General features: G+C 40.2%; 1 protein-coding gene across 1 annotated transcript in view; it reads left to right on the forward strand.

The window, feature by feature from the left end:
• The window catches only part of Znf502 (zinc finger protein 502), a 45,615-nt gene that overhangs the window by 3,540 nt on the left and 25,099 nt on the right, over positions 1 to 16,976 (forward strand). Inside the window, exon 3 of the mRNA XM_074059515.1 lies at positions 8,197 to 9,365. Within this exon, the coding sequence (XP_073915616.1) occupies positions 8,197 to 9,365 (1,169 nt within the window). The remainder of the gene's footprint in view (positions 1 to 8,196; positions 9,366 to 16,976) is intronic.

Below are 16,976 nucleotides of genomic sequence, written 5' to 3' on the forward strand. Positions count from 1 at the left end.
CAAGTACATACCAACATGCCCATCTCATTGATTGGGATGATCATGGTCCAAGACTGAACTACAATGCTCATACCTCCATATCCTGATTAGCAAGAATTACAGTCATGAACTACCATGTTCAGTTTGTTTTTGAGAAAGTCTCAGTAACTTTTTGCCTGGCCTGACCTCAAATCAAAATCCTCCTATCTTCACTGCCCAAGTACATTATAGGCATATACTACCACACCTGGCAAATACTTTTTATCTTAATAAAATCAAATACAGGTTGAGCATCTCTAATCTGAAAATCCGAAGTGCTCCAAAGTCCAAACCTTTTTGAGTGCTGACATGATGCTACAAATGGAAAATTCACACTGATCTCATGTTACTAGTTGCAATCACAAAGCAAGCACAAAAATATTGCATAAAATACAGCTACTCAGGAGGTGGAAGCTGGGGGAAACAAGAGTTCAAAACCAGCTGAGGCAAAGGTAGCAAGATCCTGTCTAAAAAAACAAAATGAAGACAAAAGGGCTCAGTGTAGCTCAAGTGGTAATACACATGTGTGAGACCCTGAGATCAATAACCAGTACCACACAAACACCAAAATATATATGTACATGTACTTATTCTTATGTATACTATAAAATATAGTAGGCTTTATATATAATATGTCATGTATTTATATATTTTTATATATATGCATGCATATATAATGAAAGATAGAAGTACGTGTGTCAGGTATATATGAGACTTGAATGAATTTGATGTTTAGGTCTTATCCTTAAGATACCTGATTGTGTATATCCAAATACTCCCAAAATCTGAAAGAAAAAGAAAAAATCCAAAATCTAAAACACTTCTGGTCATAAACATTTTGGATAACAGATACTCAGCCTACACAATACATGAAAGTGCTTTGGAAATTTCGTTACTAGGTTTTAAATGTCTCAGGGAGTTCATATATAAAATGTAGTTTCCTGTATTTTAGTTAATGTTTAATTTTATGCATTTAAAAACCAATTTTAAGCCTTTAAGCATAACTTATTTTACCTGTACATTAAAAATATTTTTATAAAAGAAAACACTTTTACTTTTTCCTTAATTCATGTTCAGTTAAACTTCAGGTCTTATAAACATTTTTATTTCATTTTTTTGGCAGTACTGGGTTTGACACAGTGTCATACTTGCTAGGCAAGCAGTGTACTACTTGAGTCAGTACCCCAGCTCTTTTTTGCTTTTAGTTATTTTTTAGGCAGATTCTTATGGTTAGTCTGAGTATGGCTCCAGACTGCTATCCCACTACCTGTGGCCTCCCCATTGCTGAGATCACAGGCATGCACCACTACCACACCTGGCTTTTTAATTGAGTTGGGGTCTTGCTAACTTTTTACCTAGGATGCATGATTCTCCCACTCTCTACCTCTTGATTAGCTGGGATTATAGGTGTGAGCCAGTGCCCCTGACTGGACTAAATTTTTTAAACAGTTAACTCCAGAATAGATTGCCTCATATTAAGCATAATTGCAAATTTTATATGTCTGCCTTAAAACATTTCAAGCACCTAACTGGACAGACTTATAAATCTTGTAAATAAAACTTTGATTTTTTTTTTTTTTTTGTAAAATGAATGAATTGAGCCAGGCACTGGAGACTCACGCCTATAATCCTAGTTACTCAGGAGGCAGAGATCAGGAGGATCAAAGTTTGAAGCCAGCCCAGGCAAATAAGTTCAAGAGACTCTATCTTGAAAATACCCATCACAAAAAGGACTGGTAGAGTGGCTCAAGGTGAATGTCCTGAGTTCAAGACCCAATACTGGGGAAAAAAAATGAATTGAGCTTATAAATTTATCTTTTATTTATTTATTTATTTTTCATTTTTCTTTTATTATTCATATGTGCATACAAGGCTTGGTTCATTTCTCCCCCCTGCCCCCACCCCCTCCCTTACCACCCACTCCGCCCCCTCCCTCCCCCCCCTCAATACCCAGCAGAAACTATTTTGCCCTTATTTCTAATTTTGTTGTAGAGAGAGTATAAGCAATAATAGGAAGGAACAAGGGATTTTGCTGGTGAGATAAGGATAGCTATACAGGGCATTGACTCACATTGATTTCCTGTGCGTGGGTGTTACCTTCTAGGTTAATTCTTTTTGATCTAACCTTTTCTCTAGTACCTGTTCCCCTTTTCCTATTGGCCTCAATTGCTTTAAGGTATCTGCTTTAGTTTCTCTGCGTTAAGGGCAACAAATGCTAGGTAGTTTTTTAGGTGTCTTACCTATCCTCACCCCTCCCTTGTGTGCTCTTGCTTTTATTATGTGCTCATAGTCCAATTCCCCTTGTTGTGTTTGCCCTTGATCTAATGTCCACATATGAGGGAGAACATGATTTTTGGTTTTTTGAGCCAGGCTAACCTCACTCAGAATGATGTTCTCCAATTCCATCCATTTACCAGCGAATGATAACATTTCGTTCTTCTTCATGGCTGCATAAAATTCCATTGTGTATAGATACCACATTTTCTTAATCCATTCGTCAGTGCTGGGGCATCTTGGCTGTTTCCATAACTTGGCTATTGTGAATAGTGCCACAATAAACATGGATGTGCAGGTGCCTCTGGAGTAACAGTCTTTTGGGTATATCCCCAAGAGTGGTATTGCTGGATCAAATGGTAGATCGATGTCCAGCTTTTTAAGTAGCCTCCAAATTTTTTTCCAGAGTGGTTGTACTAGTCTACATTCCCACCAACAGTGTAAGAGGGTTCCTTTTTCCCCTGCATCCTCGCCAACACCTGTTGTTGGTGGTGTTGCTGATGATGGCTATTCTAACAGGGGTGAGGTGGAATCTTAGCGTGGTTTTAATTTGCATTTCCTTTATTGCTAGAGATGGTGAGCATTTTTTCATGTGTTTTCTGGCCATTTGAATTTCTTCTTTTGAGAAAGTTCTGTTTAGTTCACGTGCCCATTTCTTTATTGGTTCATTAGTTTTGGAAGAATTTAGTTTTTTAAGTTCCCTGTATATTCTGCTTATCAGTCCTTTGTCTGATGTATAGTTGGCAAATATTTTCTCCCACTCTGTGGGTGTTCTCTTCAGTTTAGAGACCATTTCTTTTGATGAACAGAAGCTATTTAGTTTTATGAGGTCCCATTTATCTATGCTATCTCTTAGTTGCTGTGCTGCTGGGGTTTCATTTATTTATTTATTTTTTATTACTTTTATTCATATCTACATACAATGTTTGGGTCATTTCTTCCCCCTTCCCCCTGCTCCTTCCCTTTCCCCCCTGCCTCCTCCCTCTCCCCCCCACCCCCTTGCTACCAGGCAGAAACTATTTTGCCCTTATCTCTAATTTTGTTGAGAGAGTATAAGCAATAATAGGATTATCTTTTATTTCTGAAAATACAGTAACCAGCTAAGGTGGCGGGCTTAGGTAGCATTTCAGATGTCATTCTTTTTTTAAAAAAAATGAAAGGAACTAGGGCTATATCTCAGTGGTTGAGCACATGCTTAACAGGTGCAAGCCCCCGGGTTCAATCTTAGGTACCAAAAAAAAAAAAGTTATAAAAAAATGAAAGAAAAGTATTGATGTGAAAACTTTTTCCTATGCTTACTTTCTTTTTGTTTTTCTTTTTTTGGCATACTGGAGCTTGAACTCAGGGCCTACACACTGAGCCATTCCACCAGCTCTTTTTGTGTTAAGTATTTTTGTGTTAAGTATTACTTACTGGCAGAAAACTGTGATACAAAAAAGGAGAAAATACCATTTCAAATAAACCAATATTATAGGTCAGAGAGTTGCCCTGGCCTTGCCATTCATAAGGATGTTTCGCTCTCTTGGATGCCAGTCTTCCCCCAGCCCCACCTGCCATCTGTGCAGGTGCAGCGTGGCCTGTAGCTCCCAGCCCACTTCTTACTTCTAAGCAGAAAAATCTCCCCGTTCTACAGCTTGCCTCCTACTCCTGATCCTGCTCCTGCTGGCCCTCAGTTTACTTGCCTTACTATCTGAGTAGTTTTCACAGCATGGCTTAATTCACAAACATTTATTAAGAGTTCCCTCAATCCACACTGGGCTGTACAGGTGCATGTTCCAATGTCAGAGATGGTATAAGGTTTGTAAAGAACTATGATATTACTGACAACAGGACCCCCACTGTGATGCCTTTCGGTTGCTGAGGCAGTGTAGAGCACTCAGAGACACACTGGTTTTAAAACTTCAGGGTGGGGCTGTGGGCACGGCTTAAGTGGTAAAGCACTTGACCAGCAAGCATGAGGTCCTAAGTTCAAACCCCAGTACTGCCAAAATATAAATAAACTTCAGGGCATTCTTGTGTTCTCATGTTATTTTATGACATCATGGAGCAAGCTCTGCCATAATTCAACAGGTCAACTTTCCTTGACATGATGCTAAGCTGTTCCCTGACACAAAGGTAAGAACTCACAATGTTCAGTTTCTTCTTTAATCCCTCCTAGCTTAACAGTCTATCACTATAACAACCCCAATCTCTACTGGTTCATCTTTGCTCCTGGCCCCACATAGCACCATGTCAGTCAGGCTGAAAGTCACGGCAGACATCAGAGCACTTACTGTGTTCATGCAGCATTCTGAGAAGTTGACAGAGTACCTCCATTAAGCCACTCAGTCTTACAAAGTAGATCCTGTTACTCTTCCTGCTTTACAGATTAGGAAAGTGAAGCACAAAGAAAGTAACTAGCTCATAGTCTTACTGTTAGTTATGCCAGAGCAAAGATTTGAAACAAGACAGTCTGGACTCAGAATCCATATTCCTAAACTCTGTGCTACACAGCCTGTTAATATTTTGGATGCTGTTGGCTGCCATGGCCTTCTTGGCATCCAGTATGACCCTTTCTGTCCATACTTATCCTTTCTTTGGTATCCAGCATCCTCACATGCAACACCCTAAGTTGGTAGATCTTTGTTTACAGTAAAGACTCTCCCTAATTAGCCAGTGGGGTGTATGGCAACCCACACTGGAAGTTCAGGGAAGAAGGCAAGCTTAGGGAGAGGTTGGTGTCCACTGTGACTGGTCCTAGTTATATAGGAGGAGTGTGGTGTAGGATGTTGCAAGTGGAAGTGTTAGGTGGGGTGACAGGTGGAGACCTGGCAAAAGAACCTACAGAGCAGGCTTAATCGGAGGGAATTCCATCCTCTGATTGAAGCCAATTTGCAAAGATGCTGAAGTCATATACTTCCTGAATTTTTATGATTTCATGATCCTGTTATTATTTTTTTAATTTATTTTTTTATTATTCATATGTGCATACAATGCTTGGGTCATTTCTCCCCCCTGCCCCCACCCCCTCCCTTAACCACCCACTCTGCCCCCTCCCTCTCCCCCCCACCCCCTTGATACCTGGCAGAAACTATTTTGCCCTTACCTCTAATTTTGTTGAAGAGAGAGTATAAGCAATAATAGGAAGGAACAAGGGATTTTGATAGTTGAGATAAGGATAGCTATACAGGGCATTGACTCACATTAATTTCCTGTGCGTGTGTGTTACCTTCTAGGTTAATTCTTTTTGATCTAACCTTTTCTCTAGTTCCTGGTCCCCTTTTCCTATTGGCCTCAGTTGCTTTTAAGGTATCTGCTTTAGTTTCTCCGCGTTGAGGGCAACAAATGCTAACTTTTTTAGGTGTCTTATCTATCCTCATATCTCCCTTGTGTGCTCTCGCTTTTATCTTGTGATCAAAGTTCAATCACCTTGTTGTGTTTGCCCTTGATCTAATGTCCACATATGAGGGAGAACATACGAATTTTGGTCCTTTGGGCCAGGCTAACCTCACTCAGAATGATGTTCTCCAATTCCATCCATTTACTAGCGAATGATAACATTTCGTTCTTCTTCATGGCTGCATAAAATTCCATTGTGTATAGATACCACATTTTCTTGATCCAGTAGTGGGGCATCTTGGCTGTTTCCATAACTTGGCTGTTGGGAATATTGCGGCAGTAAACATGGATGTGCAGGTGCCTCTGGAGTAACCTGTATCACACAGTCTTTTGGGTATATCCCCAAGAGTGGTATTGCTGGATTAAATGGTAGTTCAATGTTTAGCTTTTTAAGTAGCCTCCAAATTTTTTTCCGGAGTGGTTGTACTAGTTTACATTCCCACCAACAGTGTAAGAGGGTTCCTTTTTCCCCCCGCATCCTCGCCAACACCTGTTGGTGGTGTTGCTAATGATGGCTGTTCTAACAGGGGTGAGGTGGAATCTTAGTGTGGTTTTAATTTGCATTTCCTTTATTGCTAGAGATGGTGAGCATTTTTTCATGTGTTTTTTTGGCCATTTGAATTTCTTCTTTTGAGAAAGTTCTGTTTAGTTCACGTGCCCATTTCTTTATTGGTTCATTAGTTTTGGAAGAATTTAGTTTTTTAAGTTCCCTGTATATTCTGGTTATCAGTTCTTTGTCTGATGTGTAGCTGGCAAATATTTTCTCCCACTCTGTGGGTGCTCTCTTCAATTTAGAGACCATTTCTTTTGATGAGCAGAAGCTTTTTAGTTTTATGAAGTCCCATTTATCTATGCTATCTCTTAGCTGCTGTGCTGCTGGGGTTCCATTGAGAAAGTTCTTACCTATACCTACTAATTCCAGAGTATTTCCTTCTCTTTCCTGTATCAACTTTAGAGTTTGTGGTCTGATATTAAGATCCTTGATCCCCTTTGAGTTAATATTGATATAGAGTGATCTACATGGATCTAGTTTCAGTTTTTTGCAGACTGCTAACCAGTTTTCCCAGCAGTTTTTGTAAAACAAGCTGCTTTTTCTCCATCGTATATTTTTAGCGCCTTTGTCAAAGACAAGTTGATTATAGTTGTGTGGCTTCATATCCGGGTCCTCTATTCTGTTCCACTGGTCTTCATGTCTGTTTTTGTGCCAGTACCATGCTGTTTTTATTGTTATTGCTTTGTAATATAGTTTGAAGTCGGGTATCGTGATGCCTCCAGCATTGTTCTTTTGACTGAGTATTGCCTTGGCTATTCGTGGCCTCTTGTGTTTCCATATAAATTTAATGGTAGATTTTTTCAATCTCTTTAATGAATGTCATTGGAATTTTGATGGGAATTGCATTAAACATGTAGCTTACTTTTGGGAGTATAGACATTTTTACTATGTTGATTCTACCAATCCATGAGCGTGGGAGATCTCTCCACTTTCTATAGTCTTCCTCAATCTCTTTCTTCAGAAGTTTATAGTTTTCCTTGTAGAGGTCGTTCACATCCTTTGTTAGGTTTACACCTAAGTATTTGATTTTTTTTGAGGCTATTGTAAATGGAATTGTTTTCATATATTCTTTTTCAGTTTGTTCATTATTAGTGTATAGAAATGCAAATGATTTTTCTATATTGATTTTATATCGTGCTCCCTTGCTGTAGCTATTGATGGTGTCTAGGAGCTTCTGAGTAGAGTTTTTTGGGTCTTTAAGGTATAGGATCATGTCGTCTGCAAATAGGGATAGTTTGACAGTTTCTTTACTTATTTGTATTCCCTTTATTTCTTCTCTTGCCTAATTGCTCTGGCTAGGAATTCCAGTACTATGTTGAATAGGAGTGGAGCTAGTGGGCATCCTTGTCTCATTCCTGATTTTAGAGGGAATGGTTTTAATTTTTCTCCATTAAGTATAATGCTGGCTGTAGGTTTGTCATATATAGCTTTTATAATGTTGAGGTACTTTCCTTCTATTCCTAGTTTTCTTAGAGTTTTTTTTTTTTTCTTTTATTATTCATATGTGCCTACAAGGCTTGGTTCATTTCTCCCCCCTGCCCCCACCCCCTCCCTTACCACCCACTCCACCCCCTCCTGCTCCCCCCTCCTCAATACCCAGCAGAAACTATTTTGCCCTTATCTCTAATTTTGTTGTAGAGAGAGTATAAGCAATAATAGGAAGGAACAAGGGGTTTTGCTGGTTGAGATAAGGATAGCTATACAGGGCATTGACTCACATTGATTTCCTGTGCGTGGGTGTTACCTTCTAGGTTAATTCTTTTTGATCTAACCTTTTCTCTAGTTCCTGGTCCCCTTCTTAGAGCTTTTATCAAAGGCTTTTTCTGCATCTGTTGAGATGATCAAGTGGTTTTTGTCTTTGCTTCCGTTAATGTGGTTTATTATGTTTATTGATTTTCGTGTGTTGGATCCTGTTATTTTGTTTTAGGTCAGAGAGAGCTAACATTTTTTTATTTTCTGATTCTTGTTTTCAGGTGCTGAAACCAAGAACCTGCAATTACTGATTCCAAAAACTGAGATATGTGGTGAAGCTGAAAACCCCTCCATAATATCAGGAAGAATCCAGAAACCTGATCCTCAAATGCCTGAGTTAGAAGTCTGTGAAGAAGGAAACATGTTAAAAACACAGAGAATAAAGAGGGAAAAGAAGGATTTCAGACAAGTGACAGTGCAAGACTATCACTTTCTTGAAAACTTCAAAGAGGAAGATCAGAAATGTAAGAAACCTGGGAGAAAATATAACCTTAGTTCTGGCCCTGTTAAAAATCAGAAAATCCAGCCTGGGCAAAAGCCTTTTACATGTAGCGTGTGTGGAAAAGGCTTTAGTCAAAGTGCAAACCTTGTTGTGCATCAACGAATCCACACTGGAGAGAAACCCTTTGAGTGTCATGAGTGTGGGAAGGCCTTCATTCAGAGTGCAAACCTTGTCGTGCATCAGAGAATCCACACTGGACAGAAACCCTATGTTTGTGCAAAATGTGGGAAAGCCTTCACTCAGAGTTCAAATCTGACTGTACATCAAAAAATCCACTCTCTAGAAAAAACCTTTAAGTGTAGTGAATGCGAGAAAGCCTTCAGTTACAGCTCGCAGCTTGCTCGGCACCAGAAAGTCCATATTACAGAAAAATGCTATGAATGCAATGAATGTGGGAAAACATTTACTCGGAGCTCAAACCTCATCGTCCACCAGAGGATTCACACTGGGGAGAAGCCCTTTGCCTGTAATGATTGTGGTAAAGCCTTCACTCAGAGTGCAAATCTTATTGTACATCAGCGAAGCCATACTGGTGAGAAGCCATATGAGTGTAAAGAGTGTGGGAAAGCCTTTAGTTGTTTTTCACACCTTATTGTGCACCAGAGGATTCACACCGCAGAGAAACCTTACGACTGCAGTGAATGTGGGAAAGCCTTCAGTCAGCTCTCTTGCCTTATTGTCCACCAGAGGATTCACAGTGGAGATCTTCCTTATGTGTGCAATGAGTGTGGGAAGGCTTTCACATGTAGCTCATACCTACTTATTCATCAGAGAATCCATAATGGGGAAAAACCTTATACGTGTAACGAATGTGGCAAGGCCTTCAGGCAGAGGTCAAGCCTCACTGTGCATCAACGAACCCACACCGGGGAGAAGCCCTACGAATGTGCGAAATGTGGTGCAGCTTTCATTTCTAACTCACATCTCATGCGACACCACAGAACCCATCTTGTCGAATAACCAGAGGATGAGGAAGACCTCCAGTTGTTGGTCATACTTACTACCCCTCAAAATTAGACACTTCTTTCCTATTTTTTCCTCCTTTGTTTTTAAAAACAAGGTCCTTGTCCTTTAAATTTGGTTTTCAGGAAAGCAACACAAGTGGAAGACAAACACTTCAGAGAAAGAAAATGAAAACTAAACGACTAAATACCAGGACTTTGTTTTAACTGTATCCTAAGGAGGCATGTTTTCTGAAGTGGAATGTGGCTTTCTTAGGAGTGAGTCAGACTAAGCTAACTGATAATGAGCCTACTTGGGAAAAAGTCATTTTTGCTAATTTCGGTTGTTAAAACTCTGGGAATTGTTTGAGCAACAGGCAAGTTGTCTGCTGCACACCTTTTTCTTATACTTTTTTTTTCCCCTCAATACTGGGTTAAGCAAGCACTCTACCACTTAAGCCATGCCCTAGCCCTTTTGCTTTGAACTTTTTTTTTTTTTTTTTTTTTTTTTTTTTTTGGCAGCACTGGGCTTTGATCACAGGGCCTCACACTTGCTAGGCAGGCATTCTACCACTTGAGCCATTCCACTAGCCCTAAGCCCTTTTGTTTTTATCTTGTTTTTGAGATAGGGTCTTGCTAACTTTGCCCAGGCTGGCCTTGGACTATGATCTCTTGCCTCTGCCTCCAGAGTAGCTGGGGTTATAGGCATGTTCCATCATACCTAGCCTTAGGTAATTCTTTAAAAACAAATCAAAAGATAAATAAATAACCTATTAGCCACCTACTGCTCCCAAAATGAACACAAGTAGAAAACGGCCTTGTTCCTTTACTGTCTTTACCTCTTTTTTTTTTTTTCTGTTCAGGACTGGGGCTTGAACTCGGGGCCTTCACCTTGAGCCACTCCACCCCACCAGTCCTATTTTTGTGAAGGGTTTTTCAAGATAAGGTCTCATGAACTGTTTGCCCTGGCTGGCTTCAAACCATGAGCCTCCTGATCTCTTCCTCCTACTGTCTTTACCTCTTAAACCTTGGCATTGTAAAACTCTGGGGACCCGTGATGAGTATTTCCTAATATTCCCCAGTCTTCATTGCCAAGTGCTTGAGGATTCATTTGTTAAAATCAACATCTCTCTCCCTCCATATAGCTCCAGTCCCCAAAGTCCCATCATGTTCTTTTTGGGTGAGATGGAATTAACTTTCCTGGGTAGAGGAGTCAAAGAATAAAGCTATCAAAGAATAAAGCTAGCCTAGAGACATGCCAAGATTATCTCTGCTCATTCTGCCCAGGCCCAGCCAGGGTTCTCAGTGTTGGTTTCATTCTCACATTCTGGATGGCATTTAAAAGAAATGATAACAGCTCTTCTAATTCTGAGTGGACCTAAGAGAGAATTGAAGGGAGAGGGAGAGATGGAGTGGGATTCCTGAGGTCTTAATTTGGTTTTTAATGTCAGAGGTGTTGAAATAGTGAATACTATTAATAGTGAAAACTATTAGAAGGATGAAGAAACTGGCTAAGGTAAGATATTTTTGTTGCCAGTGAGCCTTTACTCCTGGAAAAATGATTTTTAAAACTATGCAATAGGTACAGTTGTGTAACAATGTTGCCTTGTATTTATATAGCGCTTTTATTCTTCGTGTGTACCTTCCTGTATAGAAAGACCATACTTTGAGTTACCTCATGCTTTCCCATAGATCATTGCCTTCATCCTCATGTACTTGAGAGTGATCATCCGACGCAGAGCCTGTATCCACATCCAGGACCTGCACTTGTCTTACCACCTGTACTCCACATCCAGACTTGTGGAGGAGCTTGAGAAAGGGTTATTTAGTGTCATTTTCAGGTGAGGAAGCCGAGGTGGTAGATTTTGGGGTGTGCCTTAGGCACTGTACCAGAAACAGCAAATCTAACACTGGAATTTGGGTCTCCTGACCTCTAGGTCTACCTGTCTAGCTCATTCGAATGCCTCTGAGCATGCAAAGCATTTATTGTCAGTGCTGAGCCTGGTACATGTGTCATGCAGAAGTCCCATGCATTTATTGTCTCATTTCTGCAAGACTAATTATTATTTGGTCAATTACAAAGTTTTTCTGTTTTACAGAGGACTTTCACATATAGAAAGCATACAGTAGAAAGCTTACTGTTTTCGTCTTAATTTTTCTCCTTTTAACCACTGTCTTTTGTCAAAGCATATGTGACTTCATTTCCTGGTTTCACACTGTTAATAGAGATGCAAATACAAGAATTCAAAAGTAGGAATCAGTACTAGCCAGGGCTAGGCACTGTTGTTTCACGTCTGTAATCCTAGTTACTCTAGAGGCAGAGATCAGGAAGACTGAGGTTTGAAGCCAGCTCAGGCAAATATTTCGAGAGACCCTATCTTGAAAATATCTAACACAAACAAAAGGCTGGCAAAATGGCTCAAGTGGTAGAGCACCTGCCTAGCAAATGTGAGGTTCTGAGTTCAAACTCCAGTAGTGCAAAAACAATTATATATACTGTTGGCTGGGCATGGTGACTCATGTGTGTAATCCCAGCAATTTGGGAGGCAGAGTTGGGGAGAATTACAGTTTGAGGCCAGCTCTGGGAAAAAGTCTGTAAGACCTTATCTCAATGAATAAAAGGCTGGGCATGCTGGCTTTCATCTGTCATCCCAGCTATGCTAGATGCAGAAATAAGAGAATCATGGTCCTTGGCAGCCCAGGCATAAAAGCAATTCAAAAAATAACAAAAGCAGCTGTGTGCTCTTAGCTCATACTGTAATCCTAGCTACTCAGAAGGCAGAGATCAAGAGGATCAGGTTGGAAGCCAACCCTGGACAAATAGTTCACGAGACCCTATCTCAAAAAGAAACCCTTCACAAAAAAGGGTTGGTGGGGTGGCTTAAGGTGTAGGCCCTGAGTTAAAAAGTTAAAACCCCAGAACTGCTAAATGAATGAATGAATAGATAAATACCAAAACAGAAGGGGCCAAGAGTGTGACTCGTGGTAGCAAGAACAAGGTACACACACACACACACACACACACACACACACACTTGTATTTTCATGCCTTCCCGCCTGCCTGCAAACACAAGGTACACACATGTACATTCATGCTTTCACTGACCCTAATGATTAGTAACGTGAATCCTGCCCTCTGTCTAGGAATGGCCAGACCCAAGACTTAATATCATGTGTCTCCTGATACTAGGAACAAGTTTGGTTTTTCCCCAGAATGATCAGGAAGCTCAGAATGTTGGGAGAGCAAGTAAAGATTTAGGATGATTCTGTAAACTTGGCCCATCAGGAGACCAAAAGTGTACTTTCCTGAAAGACGGTGACATCTGGGGTTTAGGACCATTAGGACTATTAATGTGTTTTGGCTTCACTTCGTAGCCATTGTCATTATTGAGTACTGAGTCATGGAATTGTAATATCCCAGCTAAAGATTTCCATTGACAGGTTGTTTGGAAAGGCTACCTTGATGCAAAGGTAGGTTTGGGAATCACTAACTCAGCCTTAAAATAAAGCAGTGGTTTTCAACCTTGGTTGTGTGTTAGAATTACCTAGGTCACTTTTTAAAATGTCCATTTACAGGCCTCAGTATTTTCTTAAACTCTGGATGGGATTGCAGTGTGCAAAGTAATGAATCATTGCAGTCAAAGCCTCCTGGCCAAGAATGTATGTAATCAAGGTGGGGTGGAGGGAGCACTAAGTGTAAGGAGCTGTATTTGAAGCCAAACAGATTCTGTGAGCAAACCAACTTATGTTCTTTTCTGTATATATTATGACTTTATATTTCTGCTTGTATTTAATTTCGAGCTCTGGGTTTCCACAAACCTGTGCCCAGGTTTAGGACCTCTGATCCCCCCCCCCAAGTCATGTGAGCTGGCTCATTCTCCAGCTAATAACTTCCCAATTCAGTTATGGCCCTCAAAATAAGCTGCAGCTGCTCCTTCCTTGCAGATTCTAGTAGGGAGGAGTGATCACCCACCCCTTGCCACGGTTGTCTTAGGTCTTCCTATTCTCTGGGTCATCTCCCTTTTCCTTTGGCTGATCTTACTAGAAATGGTTGAGAACTCCAAAGCCCCACTTGCCCAAGTTGCTGCAAGTTATCAGACTTTTAGCTGTCAAAGAGCTTTGTGCCAGGTCTGGTAATTGGCATGTGTCCTTATCTGAGACCAGTGGATGTGAAGGACACCTGTTACGCCAGTCTGATAATGAAATCAAATACAGTTGCTTTGGGAGCCAGGAGCAAGACTCAGCAGCCTCTAGCACACACACAAACTTACTCCTCAGATGCAGCCATGAATTCCTTCAGGCTGGGGAAGAAGTGCTGGTGGGCAACACTAACTGCTGTGGATCTGCTCACTTCTTCACCTAGGCAGCATCCCTGTCCCACATATGTCACTGCTCCACTTGCTTCTCCATCCACATCCACTGTGCCTAACCTTGTAGTTGTGACTGCTTTGAGAATCACCGGTGGTGAATGCACTCCCTGAGGGTGCACACTGCACACTCAGAACTGCATGCATTTGTAAGGTGGTACAGGCTTCCTGAAGCAAATCCATGGATCCTCAAGGGCCTAAAAGTCTCCCCTGCAGATGCACTACATACTAACTGGTGACATTTTTAAAAACAGGTCAGATTACCGGATCTCTTAAAGAGTCCAAATACATAACCTGTATTTTATTTTTGTTAGCACATATTGCCATTGCATTATTTCCCTGTATACATATAATGTTATTTGATTATATCAGATACCTAATCTTTAAATCTTGCTTCTCTTGATTTCCTAACCAGACAGCAACATATCCACCACCTGGGGCTCCCAGATTAGATTTCCAAGTGGCATTTCTGATTTCCTGTGTATCAGTCATCGACTCATTATGAAACAGGGGGGGGTGCATTCTTTGTAGCAAATGTGCTAGATCGTGGAGTGCCAAAGCAAGCAAGGCCTACTAACCCTGCTCTCATCTCTTATGGCAAAACTGTTGGAACCCTTAATATGATTACAGAGCTGCTCATAATCTCTTTTCAGTTTATCTGTACTTCCCATGCACCTTTCAGTATAGCCTAGAAGCACATTTTGCTCTTCTCTGTGCCTTTTTTTACATCTTCCTGAGTGTCCATAACATCTCACGACTAGCCCCCACCCACCCTATCTACTCCTCTAATCTTAGGTTTCTTACAAGATTTGATTCAAGACCCATCTTGAGAAACCTCTGCCCTATGACCAAGGGCATACTGAAAAATACATCTAGAGGTATAAAAAAGCATAATAGGTAGGTATCAGTTTTACAGCGGAAAAAATCTAGATTCAAAGTTGTATATGTAATACACTTTACATATACTTTTGCTGTTACATACATTATATGCTGTTTTTAAAAGTATAGACAAATTACTTGAAATGAGATATGAGTGGTTAACAGCCATATAGAAGGTAAATTCTAAATAATAGAATGTCTCTAGATAATAGAATTATGGGTGATTAAAAGGATTTTTTGTAATTTCCATATTTTCTCTAAGGAACAAGAATCTTATAATCAAGGAAAATTATTTATTATATTTATATATTTAGTTTTATTGAATTAGCTATAAACAGTATCTCCATTCCCCATTTTCCTAGATGTTGAATATACCCATCTCTTACTCCTCTTCAACTCTGACATTGTCAAGACTGATGATTCTTAAATACTATTCTGTAACCATATTCTTCTTTATTGATTTGTCTGAAAGTTGAAAATAAACAGTATGAACACTATTATGACTGTGAATACTGTTTACTGCAGATCTTAGCTTGTATTTTCTGTTTTCTGGAGCAGCTTTTTTTTTTTTTTTTGCAGTATTAGGTTTTGAACTCAGCACATTGAACTTGGTAGGCAGGCACTCTAGCATTTGAGCCACACCTCCAGCTCAGCTTTGTTTTTACCAAAGTTTGTGGTTGCCTTTCTTTTCCCCTTCTGGAATACCTCCAGCCTCCTCCTATAGTCTGTCTTTGATGCCCTTTTTGTCATTGTCCTCTTGTTAAACTTGGCTCCATTGTTCCTGAGTTAAATATCTTCCTTTCTTTCTTTTTTTACTTCCTCATTTCACTGCAGCATAGCTTCAAGTCACTTGCCAAGAAAGAGAGCATGGCAAAATTATTGAGTGCTTATCTACCTTAAGACAATTTTCTCTGCCCTCATGCTTGACTGGTAGTTTGACTGAATCAGGATTTTTATGTTGGAATTTTCCCCCCAGGAGTTACGCTCATCACTTGACTTACCGCATCCACTGTTGCTGATGATATGTGTGATTCTGGTCTGATCCTTATTTCTTTGAGAATCTGTTTATACTGGTTACGTTACAGTTACCTGTACCCCTACCCTCATGCCTGGAAGTTTTAAAGTCTCTTTTCCTTGCTGTACTCAATTCCCTATTGCACTCAGTGATTTTTTTTTTCAGTATAGTGACTCATGTACTTTTGGAACTTTTCTTGTTATTTATATGAGAATGCCCTCTTCATTGTTTTTCTGATTTTACTCCTGGATTCCTGTCCATCAAATGTTGGACCTTTTGGATCAATCCTCAACTGCTTCCTGTATTTCCATTTGTATCCATTTGTCTTGTGTCTTGTTCTGGGAGAGTACCTTAATTTTCTACCTTAAGAATGTTTGTTATTTTCATGGCAAGAGACTTTTTCCTTTGGGGGATTGAATCTAGGGCTTTGCATGTACCAGGCATTCTCTCTGCTCCTGAGCTACATCCCTAGCCCCTCTGAGTATTCTAATTAGAAGGATTTTCATAAAAATCTCTTCTGTCCCCCCTGAGTTATCGTAACCCCTTCATGCCCCTGCTCCTCTGTGAACTTTTTTGTCTTTGTTTAACATGTTTCCTCTCATTAGAACCTTTTCTCAAATGTGTTGTGCTTCTTACTGATACACACATAATTACATACACACACGTGCCATACATACACATATATGCATGCCTCAAAAGCCCAAATGAAAGCTAGGTACTGTGGTTTGTGTCTGTTGTTCCAGCTACTTGGGAGGCTAAGGCAGGAGGATCACTTGTGCCCAGGAGTTCAAAGCCAGCCTGGGCAATATAGTGAAAAGAAAAACAATTCAAGAGACCTCTATTTGTGGAGTTTGCTCACTAAAAGCCTTCCTCTAAATGCAAAAAAGTGTTAATTCCACTTCCCCTCATTGGATTTGAGGTTTGCAAGTCCCAGGTCTCTGGGGTTGGGCAGGGCAGATCAGCTGCCTTGTTCCATGTGCCCTCAGCAAGTGTTCCAGGCTCTTCTCCCTCTATCAGTTTTCTCAGTTGCCACTTCATTTTCCATCTGTAAATTTGTTCTCTATTCCATCATTATCAGCCATTGTTGACATTTTTAGGGGAAATTGAACCATTTTAATTTTTTCTCATTTCTTTTTTCATTTTTATTAGCATACATTCATTGTACAAGGGAGATTCATTGTGACAATTCTGAATAGCCTTACATTGTACATTGATTAAATTGCGCTATCTCCCCCTCACACACAACCCCCAAGCCATTTTATGTTTTTGTTTTTGTTTTCCTCTCCTAAGCCATTTA

Source organism: Castor canadensis, chromosome 17 (assembly GCF_047511655.1).
Source record: "Castor canadensis chromosome 17, mCasCan1.hap1v2, whole genome shotgun sequence".
Classification (NCBI taxonomy): Eukaryota; Metazoa; Chordata; class Mammalia; order Rodentia; family Castoridae; genus Castor; species Castor canadensis.